An 11,036-nucleotide genomic window follows, 5' to 3' on the forward strand; every position below is an offset into this window, starting at 1 on the left:
GCCAGACACGAAGGCCCACGCCTGTAATCCCAGTAGTTTCGGAGGCTAAGGTAGGAGGATAGCAAGTTCAAAGCCAGCCTCAGCAACGGGGATACGTTAAGCAACTCAGTGAGACCCTGTCTCTAAATAAACTACAAAACAAGGCTGGAAAAGTGGCTCAGTGGTCAGTGCCCCAGAGTCTGATCCCCAGTATCCCCTCCCCGAAAAAACCTTGTAAATGAATGTTCGTAGCAGCATTATTCATAACAGCCCAAAAGCTCACTAAATTTTAGAAACTTACAAATACTGTGACAAATGTAGGCAGAAAGGTACACGGATGCTACTGAAGCCATCTGCAAAAGAGACTTGCAATACCTCAATCCCATCTATCACCGCTGAATAAACCTCAGCACCACATAGAAACAAATGAATAAAATAAAGGAATTGTGGCCAATTACAACTAAAGAAAAAAATTTTTAAAAAGAGAAAGAACTGTGGGCTGAGGTTGTGGCTCAGTGGTAGAGTGCTCATTTAGCATGTGTGAGGCACTGGGTTCAATCCTCAGCACCACATAAATAAATAAAATAAAATAAAGGCATTTATTTTAGTCCTTCTACAACTAAAAAATATTTTTTAAAGATTTTTTTGGGGGGCTGGGGATGTGGCTCAAGCGGTAGCGCGCTCGCCTGGCATGCGTGCGGCCCGGGTTGGATCCTCAGCACCACATACCAACAAAGATGTTGTGTCCGCCAAGAACTAAAAAATAAATATATTTTTTAAAAAAAGATTTTTTTCCCTCAATACCTTTATTTTATTTATTTTTATGTGGTGCTGAGGATGGAACCCAGGGTCTCGCACATCCTAGGTGAGCGGTCTCTACGGCTGAGCCACAACCCCAGCCCCTAAAAAATATTAAAAAAAAAAAAAAGAACTGTTCTTACAGGTTCATTAGGATTTTCTATATGCACGGAAAACTGAAGGGGGAAATGACCAAGCATTTGATAATGCCTGGCTTTTTAGAAGTGTGAATGTGAATTAAAGTAAAAGATCAATCTGAACTCAGCACCCAAAGTGACCATAATTTGTCTTGTATATCACACTGTTGATTTTCTAAGACGCCAGGATCGTCACTGAAGGACACCTGGTGACATTCCAGGAAAGGTTGACCTTTACTCCTCAACAGCTATCTTACATTGGAGCTCGACCCTTCCCTTATCAGGGCTTGTAATCTAACAGTGTTTTCATTTTTTATAATGTACAAAGTCACCTCACTACTCCACTCGCTGACATTTTCTGAAGTTAACTCCTCAACCACTGCCTCACAACAGCTACCCACTCCACATCTTATCTCCCAAGGAGGAAGATTTACTCCAATGACTTTGCTGTCAAAAATGTTTTTGCTGGGATGTAAATCGGCGTTGGAGAACTTGCCTAGAATATGCAGGCCCTGGGTCAGATCCCCAGCACAACAAAAAGCAAGCAAGACAAAAAAAAAAAAAACCCTTTCTGATTGAAAACCACCAAAACATTCAACAGGGTACTGTGGAAATATGTTACAAGTCATTTAAATCTACATATGCATTTAAGTGCATACACTTTTTATAGTTTTATTCTTTAAAACCATATACACTTTGACCTAAAAAGCAATTAAAATCTAATGAGGCAGCTTTGAATGCACCAATACAAAACTATTGTTCAGCTAAGAAATACCGTGCAAGAGAGCAATGTGCAGAACACATTGTAGTCTCTGCTGCGTGGGTAAGGTACAGAATATACACATATGTATGCCTGTCTGGTCTATTTTTGGAAAGATTCACAGGAAACTAGCAACAGTAGTTGCTTTTAGAGGACATCCGACCCCCTGATGTGAGGCCAACTTTTCTCTATACTCTCCTGAGCATCTTTAGAATTAAGTGTTCTGTGCCATATAAATGCATAGTTTGCCCGAAAAGTAAACAACAAGGCCAACAAAGGAAGATCCTTTTAAGAGGTATAGATAACAAAAGGCGGAGGAATGCTAAAAACGTTCCTGGCTCCACCCCCTCTTGGCAGGGCCCCCGGGAGTGCACACCAAGGAGTCCTGCTTTCTCGGCCTGGGCGAGCTGGCTTCAGAACTGCAGTGCACCCTTATACCAAGGACCCGGGCAGGTGCCAGTTCAGAACAAGTAGGGGAACTCCCTTCCTCTTCCTTCCTCATTTCCACCAAACGTTGAAAAACTCGCCCCTCTACTCTCAGCTTTGTTTAAAATGGATCTTAGTTTCCAGACTGTCCACCTACTAGAATACACTTTCAATTAAAACGTCTAAGTACTTCCTAAATTCATGTTATCACCACCCCCACCCACCTGGTTTATCAAAGGCTAAGGGCGGGAAAGTTTCTAGAAACCCGCACGCCGAGGCTGGCACCGTCCGAGCCGCAGAAAACAAGCCTAGAGAATTCCCTGGGCACAGCTGCGCGGCCGCCACAGCATTTCAGAACCCGGCACCGCACGGAATGCTTGGCAGGCTTGGGGTCAGTCCTGGCAAACCTAAGAGCTGCCGGGTTGACTTCTTTTCGTCCTCCACAACTGCAGAAGCAGAACATGCAACCTCCACGAAGGCTGCTCTTCTACCTGCTGGGGCTGGCTGGGATTTCTCCGGAGTGACAACTTGGGCTTTCAGCCTGCTGACTGGCTCAAATGCATCAACGTGACACCTTCCTCCTGGAGGCCCAGCGGCGCGGGGCCGACACCCCGGGAGGTGTGAGGAGCGCTCGAGTGCGCGCTGGGGGAGGGAGCGCGGACGGGGCAGGGACTCTGCTGGCGTGCCTGGCGGGGACGCTGCCCAGCTCCCGGCCATTGCTGGCGGAGGCAGCCCGGCGCCAGGAGTCCTCGGGCTGGTCAGCGAGTTCAGACTGCTCTCGCAGCCCGGGACGCGGGATCAGCACGAAGTCAGGAAAAGCCCGAGGGCAGCACTGCACGGTACAGGCGCCGAGCTGACGCCCGCAAATTGGAAAGGTGACCCTCGGTCCCTCGTGCAGGAGGAGGAGGGTGCGAAGCGGATAAAGTTACAGCCCGCGGCACACGCAGCTCGAAACTCGGGGTGGTGGGGCGCTCCCCGGAGACTGGACCCGAAGGGGGTGTGGCGGCCGCGGCTCCGACAGCGCACGGTGGAGGCGCCCCCGCAGCCGGCGCGGGAGGGCCGGGAAGCCGCGGGGGCCCGCCACGCGCTCGCGCACCGGCTCACCAGTGATGTCCAGGTACAGGTCATCCTGGAGGTCTAGGCGGTGCAGGTCCTGCGACGTGGAGCTCCGGCTCTTCTTCACGCTCGGCGAGGTCGACGAGCAGCGCCGCGAACAGGGGGGCGCGGCGGCCCAGCTCGGCCGCCGCTCGCTCTTTCGCTTCATGGAGGCGGCCGCGGCCCGTCAGGGGGCCACGACCATGGCCCCGCGCGCGCGCGCGCTGCCGAGGCCCCCGCCGGCCCGGAGCGGGCGCTCGGGGGGCGGGCGCGCAGCGGGGACGCGGAGCGCCGGCCGAGCCCGCGAGAGGCGGCCGCCCGGCAACCAGCGCGCGCTCCCCCGCGGCCGCCGCGGGACCCGCGCCGCAGCCCTCCCGCAGCGCCTCGGCCGCCGGCCCCCGCCCGCCCCCCGGTGTCCGCAGCCCGCGGGCGCACCGAGGCGACCGCGCTGCCGCCGGCGGCTGGGGCTGCCCGGGTCACCGCGCGCCCACCGCGGCCGCGGACGCTGCTGCCGAGGCGCCCGAGCACAGCGGGCCGCGGCTCCCGGGGACCCCAGGAGGGCTGCTCCGTGCAGCTTCATTCACAAAAAAGGGCCCACAACCCTCCTCGGGGCCCTCAACCGAGGCCTCTCATTGGCCAGGGCGGCGTGACGTCACGGAGACGGGGCCTTTCTACAGGCAGGTACCCGGTGACGCCATAAAGAAAAGTCTGCGCGGTTTCACCAATCAGAGAGAAGGTGTGCCCACGACCCCTCGGGCTGCCCACCAACTTTGTCTCTGTGCCCTGCGGGTGCCCGCATGCCGGCTCCGGCTTCCTGCTGTGAGTCCCCGAGCCCTGCCCTGCGCAGCCCTGCCCTGGTGACTCGCCAGGTCTCTGGCGTGTGGATGTTTGAAATATCTCTGGGTTTTCCTTGTAATTCGCGCCCAGCGAAGGAGGCTCCTGCCATGGCTGCCGGAGGGAAGCGTGGGGACTGCCCCAACTGTCCGCAGTGGAGAGGTCTTAAGGTGGAGTCATCTCGGAACTTAACCACTTCAACCAGCCCGGTGCCGTGGACCTGCGTACGCCCAGCGCTCAAAGACCCCCGGGGCCGCGGAGCTGACGGAACCAGTGGGAACGCGACGCACCTCGGTTTGCACCGTCCAGCGCCTCATCCCGGGACCCGGGGCCGCCTTAACTCGGTGGCTTTCTGCACCGCTGCTGTGGACGTCTGAGGTGCCCACAGGCCCGCTTGTACTGTGAAGCATTGCAGCAAGTTGCAAACTCAGTTCTTCAACTTTCTTCTTGCAAATTGCAGGGTCGCATCCCCTTCTTTTCCTTGTGGGTTAACCACTGGCTGATCTCTGGAACTGAACCGCGCTTCTCATTCTGGAGGGCCTTAAGGCCAACGTCCGCGACAGCGTCCAGCAGGGCGAGACTCTGGAAGGCAATCTTTCCAGAATCGGCGGCCCCAAGGTCTACATGCCCAAGCTGTTCCTATGTGTCACCCGCATTTTAACAGCGTTTCCGGCAGCCCAGCGATTACCGCCTGACTTCGGCAGAGAATAAGGTTTTCAGTGCGTGCTCCCGGGAAGCCTTTCAGAAACGTAGATTTCCCCAGTGTCGGGGAGGGCCACTTGACTTCCATTGTTGTGGATTTTCCCTAAAGTCCTGCTAAATGAGGAAGGAGGGGACTGAGCGGCGGTTTCCGCGGCCTGGAACCAGAGATCGCGACTGCTGAATTTGTGTTTCTTAAGCTCAATGCTCCGTGCTTTCTTCCCCTGTTTCCCAGGAGGAAATGGTGAAGGCCTTAGGTCTAAAATGGCCTAAGCGGTTTGCCTCAGGGGCCTGTGGAGCGCTAGGTTCGTGAGCCCTGGTGCGCTGAAACCTTGGGGTCACGGGCCTCTATTTTGGAGACCTTTCATACCGTTCTAGGACTCGGTGGTAGAAAAGGCCAAGTGTCCCAGACAACCAGAAATTTCCAAAGAATGAGTCTTGGTTTGAAGAGATAATACCTGGGAGCTATCCGATGGCTCCCTAGAGTTGTGGACAGGCAGCATCCCGCAGTGCTCGGGTTTTTGAGAGTGGCTTACAGAAATGTCAAGCTAACACCGAGTGCTGACAAGTCCACTTAATGCCAGTTCATTTTCTCTCACTTTCAGTGTTTGGGCTAGACAGAATGCATGTGATTTAAAAAAAAGGAAAAGGTCATTAATTTAGTTATATCATGTAAATATTTTCACATTTTGCAAATATATAATTTTATGTTTTTCCATATAATAAGTATCATCAAAAAACAAGGAATATTAGGTGCTGGGGTCTAGCTTAGTAGTAAGCACTCTCCAGCATGTAGGAGCCCCTGGGTTACATCCCCAGTACTGCTCATAGTGGATAAACAAGATAAATCAATATATTCTAGGAATACAAGTCCAATGCTAGGTGTATTTGGGGCTAGGATTGTGGCTCAGTGGAAGAGCGCTTGCCTAGCACCTGTGAGGCCCTGGGCACCACATAAAGATAAACAAAGATATGGTGTCCATCTTTTTAACTATTTTTAAAAATATTTTTTTAAAAAACGTTTTGTTTTGGTACCAGGAATTGAACCCAGGGGCAATTTACCACTGAGCCACATCCGCAGCCCTTTTTATTTTTTATTTTGAGACAGGGTCTCACTAAATTTCTGAGGCTGAATTGAACCTACAATCCTCCTGCCTCAGCCTCCCAAGCAGCTGGGATTACAGGCATGGGCCACCAGTCCAGCTATTTATGAAAGTTTTAAGCCCTCTTAATATTTGTTCTTAGGTCATGTTTAGATTCTGTCAGAAAAAGTGCTATTTCTTAACTATTTTGTGTGTGAAGACTTCTTGGAACAATTTAACTCCCCTCTTCAATAAGTTGACCTCTAGGCTGAGAATTTGATCACAGGAAATTTGAGTTTGTACTTTAGTAATAGAATATTAGAGCCTGAAAGCACCCAGGACAATATGTGGTCCAAGGCTGCCCTTTCACAGTGAGCACCAGGGGACACAGATGCCAGGCCCAGAGGAGGCCCGAATGAATGCCCTCTCCCAGTCTCTCTCCAGGAGTTGTCTGAGCTTAGAGAAGTGGCATCTGGTTGTGCTTCTCCGATTCTCAACAGTATGGCAACCAGCACCCTGAAAAGTAAGAGGAGGAGGAGGAGGAAGAGGGGGAGGGGAAGGGGAGCTCTTTCAAATAACCCTATCCCAGCACTACACCAACAATACAGAAATTCCCGTCTTTTCTAGGTAAGTTCACTCTGAGAGCAATATGGAGCATCCTTCTTCATGTTTATTTCAGGTAAATCAAATTCAGCATTTTTTTATTTTTTATATTTTTGTTATTAGGAGTTGAACCCAGGGATGCTTAACCACTTAGCCACATCCCCAGCCCTATTTTAAGTATTTTATTAGTCTTGATGAGTTGATAAGTGCCTCACTAAATTGCTGACACTGGCTTTGAACTCACAATCCTCCTGCCTCGGCCTCCCAAGCCTCTGGGATTACAGGCATGTTCAGAAAATTTGAAATCAAACATTAAAATTAGTAGAAAGTGGTTGATAGGTGATTTCAAATAACAGCCTAAATTTCAGAATCAGTGAGTGACACTTCAGTTACATAAAGATAAATAATTTGTGTCAGGTGGACAGGTCCAGAGGCAGGCACAGGGGAAGGGGAGCAGAACCTCTTCACTATCCTACCCAAGAAGGCTTTGGGGCTGGGGCTGAGCTCAGGAAGAGTGCCTACCTGGCGTGCGCTGGGATTCAGACCCAGGACCACATACACACAAGATTTGGTTTTCTTTCATTGGATACTGTCGTCCAGGCATTTATCTGAAGTCCCCATGTTCCTGTCCCAGAGGCTGAAAGTCTCTGAGCACTGGAGAGGGAGGGAGGGAAGGAAGGAATATTTGTTCAGCTTCAACCACATGCTGGGCCCTGTGAGTTCCATGCAAATTCTCTGTTAGGTGATATTCTCATTTTATAGGTTGAGGGACCCTCATTTGACAGGTCAAGGTCGTTATCTCTGCTACCTAGTGTGATTTGGAATCCTTGTGACTCCAAAGTGTGGAGGGACAGGCACCATCTTCACAGGTGAGACCAACACCAAGGGCTCCTAGCTGGCCTTCTGAAAGGAAGTGACCTCTCTACCTGCATAAATGTCAGAATGTCGGGTTGATTTCTTTGGATGTCAGACCGACCCTAATGAAGACTTTTTTTTTTTTTTTTTTTTGCAGTGCTGAGGTTCAAACCAGGGGCTTCATATGGCAAGAACTCTACCACTGAGGTATACCCCAGCCCTTTTCATTTTATTTTGAGACAGGACACTTCGTTTCCCAGGCTGGTCTTAAATTTGTAATCCTCCTGCCTCAGCCTCCTGAGTAGCTAGAATCACAGGCACCACCACACCCACCTAAAAACACGGCTTTTCAAAAAATAAACTAGTCCATATTGTGCATTTTATTCTGTGAACTGCTTTTCTCACTTTGTGTGGTGCTGTAGTTTAGATCTGAAATGTCCCCTGAAGGCCCTGGTGTTAAAGGCTTGGCCTTCAGACTGGTGCTCTTGGGAGGGGTGGAACTTTAAGGTGGAGCCTCCTGGGAGAAAGTTAGGCCCTTGGGGGTCCCCTGGAAGGGGTGTCTTGGCCACAGGAGGAACGGTACTCCCACCTTGGTGCACCAGTACAGGCCCACAACGGCAGGCCCAATGGACCATGGACCAGAACCATGGACTGTGAGCTCAAGGAAACCTTTTCTCATCATAAGTTAATTATCTCAGGTGTTTGTTACAGTGGTGGAAAGCTTACTCCCACAAATGGCATCTTTTGCGTTTCCAGCATTGTTAATACTGCATTTTGAAAATCATCCTATGTGTTGTAATCTGGCTGGGCACAAATAACCGAGCCGCCACAAAGCCTTGTAGGTTCAAACAGCAATTCTTTATTCCCCAACTCTCACCGGCACTCTACACACACTTCCCGGGAATACACTCCCTCCACCCGGCTCCAGGAGCCAATTCTCCTGGAGAACTCAACTGGAACTCCAAAGTAGAAGGCCCCCAGAGGCAGCAGGAGCCGCCCTATTCCCAGCAGGATCCGCCCTAATCCCGGAGCCCTATTCCCAGAGCGGGGTCACCTTTCAACCATTCCCTCTAGCAAAATGCCAGGTGTCATTCCGACTAAACTGTGGCTCTCAACACCTAAGTCCAATTTCACTCATTCTGATGTCTGCATAATTTTACCTTGTGCATTTCCCATAATTAATTTTCCTATGAATGGACACTAGGTTATACATGGACGGAGGTGGGGGAAACACTATTATACAGTAAACAATGCTGCCACAGATACCACAATACACACTGCCACTGGAGATGAAATTGTTGGATCAAAAGATAATCACTTTAAATTTTAACAGCAATAATAAAAGGTTATACCCTCAAAATCACTAGAGAGACATACATATCTTCATGTTGCTTGGGATTGCACACATTAACCAATATTTTAAGTTTTAGAATAAAAAAACTGTATCTGTTATTTTTATGGCCTTTCCCTGATCTCTAGGGAGGCTGAGCATTTTATAAAGCTCTCATTACATGTTTGCTTCATTGTTTCTGGGAGGGCCTTTGGTCTGTGTTTCTCTTTGATTGTTTCTGTTTCTTTTAGATTCTCAGGAGCTTTTCTCACACTGTGGATGGCACCTGTTTATTCTTTGTCCTGTTACTCTATTCAGGTCCATTCACAAAAGTTTTATGGAATATGTCACAAGGAGGGATGCACCCTGATGAACCTAGGGTAACCTCTGAAGCATTCATGTTTCCCCCAGGTCTAACTGAGCTTGGTTACAGGAAAGATAAGGGTAGAGGAGCACTTTACATGACTTCTGAGGAGACAATCTGACGAATGAAGTTTCTACAAACTCCGTCTCCTCAACAAGTAAACATCATGGGGGGGGATGAGGCCAGTGGGCAGGGAGACCTTGTGGTAGATTAAAAGATCCTGCGGGGCCCACCATCCAAACCAGCACCTGGGCCCAGGTCTGAACAGACCAGCCATGAAGGACAAGCCCAGGGCTGTGCTGCGGCCCTGCTAGAGCAAATGCTGAGCATGCCTGAGGCCCTGGTCCCATCCTGAGCACGAAGGGGCACACAGCTGGAAAGGTTTGGATGTGGACCAGTGTTGGTGGTGTTAGGGGACTGTTGTCAAATGCTTGGGGCATGATGGTGGTAATGTCAGTGTATGGGTCAACGACCTTAGTGTTAGCGTGGACTGGACTGTGTCCTCCCTGTGTTCCTGTGTGGAAGGCCTAACCCTCACTGTGACAGCCCCTGGAGTTGGAGCCCGTGGAGATAACTAGAGTAAGCGTCCGTGCCCCTGTGAGATGAGTGCCCTCAGGAGAAGAGGAAGCCAGAGGGCACGGGCGTGCTCTGCCACCTGAGGGCACATGCCAAGCCAGGAAGAGAACCCCCCAGGAACCTGGTCAGCTGCCACCTTGATCTGGTTCCCCAGCCTCAGAGCTGCCTGGAGAGCGAATGTAAATAGACAGTCGAATGTGAAGCCGCCCCGTAGGTGTTTGTCACAGCAGCCCGACTACCTTGGACCCTACACGGGCATAAACCATCAGGGCCTAGCACGCTTATTTATGTACTCACTTACTTATTGGTCCTGGGGGCCTTTCCCACCCAGCCACCTCCCCCGCCCTTCTTATTTATTTGTTTGTTTTGTGCTGGGGATTGAACCTAGGGGCACCACTAAACCACACCCCCAGCCACATGAAGGGGTTGGACCCAGGACCTCGCAGGGTCTCACACATGCCCTGCTACCCAACTACACCCCAGCCCTTCCTAAATTTTGTTTTGACACAGGGGCTTTTTAAATTGCCCAGGCCGATCTGGAACTTATGATCCTCCTGCTTCAGGCACCAGGTAGCTAGGATTACGGGTGAGGGCCACCTCCTGAGGCTTTATCTACCTATGGTCCAACTGTGGCAAAGTGTCAACAATTGTTGGATCCAAATAATGGTCACTTTTTCTGTTGTGCTTCTATATTGGTCTTTTTGAAAACTCAGAATCAAGGGTTTTTTTTTCTATGTTATTATGTACTTTAAAATCCTTACTGTGATTTTGCTTGGGGTAGCCTTAAATTTTCTAGACTAGTTAGTATATTCACAATCTTGAATTTCTTTAGTAGGATATATTTTTTTAAAGAAATGCTTTTTAAAAAATATTTTTTAGTTGTTGATAGACCTTTATTTTATTTATTTATATGTGGTGCTGAGAATCAAACCCAGTGCCTCACACGTGCCAGGCAAGTGCGCTCCCCCTGAACCCCAGCCCCAGCCCTAGTAGGATATTTTTAAATATTGAATTTATTTCTTTGTGTGTGGGGAGCCTGGGTATTGAATAGGGGTGGTCTACCACTGAACTAATGCCAGCCCCTTTTTATTTTTATTTTGCGACAGGCTCTCACTAAATTGCTAAGGCTGGCCTTGGACTTGCACTCCTCCTGCATCAGCCTCCAGAGTCAGTGGGCTTACAGGCCTGCCCCACCACCCCCAGTTTAAATACTGAGTTTCTTTAAAGCCAAAGGAATATCTTTCCACTTAAGTCCTCTTTATGTCCTTCAGTAAGTAAACCATCCTAGATTTATTGTGACACACTGCATAATTCTGGCTGCAATTGTAAATAGACATTTTTTCCCCAAAGACAGGTTCTAACAGGACATTGCTGGTAGACAGGGAAGCTTCTGATTTTGTGTGTTATTTGCAGTGCTAGGGATGAACCCAGGGCTCTTCCACTGACCTACACCCAGACCTGGGTATTGGTCTTGCATTCTACTCCCATCACAACAGGG

The 11,036-nt window shown here is 49.9% G+C and overlaps 1 protein-coding gene and 1 long non-coding RNA gene across 19 annotated transcripts in view; one reads left to right on the forward strand and one right to left on the reverse strand.

The window, feature by feature from the left end:
- Window positions 1-4,439, reverse strand: part of Cdc14b (cell division cycle 14B) — a 109,928-nt gene extending 105,489 nt beyond the window's left edge. For 6 of the 16 annotated variants that reach the window (XR_013429897.1, XR_013429896.1, XR_013429895.1 and 3 more), the window contains exon 1: window positions 2,592-3,171. Coding sequence is in view for 9 of the 16 variants with exons in the window: in XM_078030563.1 (XP_077886689.1) it covers window positions 2,592-2,817 (226 nt within the window). In the remaining 7 variants the exon portion in view is untranslated. Of the gene's footprint in view, window positions 1-2,591; window positions 3,175-3,204; window positions 3,441-4,319 lie in introns of those variants that run through there. The other 10 variants (XR_013429893.1, XM_078030555.1, XM_078030560.1 and 7 more) reach the window with 8 other exon arrangements.
- Window positions 4,440-4,740: 301 nt separating this feature from the next.
- Window positions 4,741-7,646, forward strand: LOC120884880 (uncharacterized). Of its 3 annotated transcripts, XR_013429900.1 has the most exons (3): window positions 4,741-5,033; window positions 6,438-6,489; window positions 7,426-7,646. It is a non-coding gene; the product is annotated as an uncharacterized LOC120884880 (long non-coding RNA). The 3 variants fall into 3 exon arrangements; XR_013429901.1 differs by having other exon boundaries at window positions 4,741-7,282; XR_013429899.1 differs by having other exon boundaries at window positions 4,741-6,489.
- Window positions 7,647-11,036: the final 3,390 nt, after the last annotated feature.

The sequence above is a fragment of the Ictidomys tridecemlineatus genome, chromosome 13 (genome assembly GCF_052094955.1).
Source record: "Ictidomys tridecemlineatus isolate mIctTri1 chromosome 13, mIctTri1.hap1, whole genome shotgun sequence".
NCBI lineage: Eukaryota > Metazoa > Chordata > Mammalia > Rodentia > Sciuridae > Ictidomys > Ictidomys tridecemlineatus.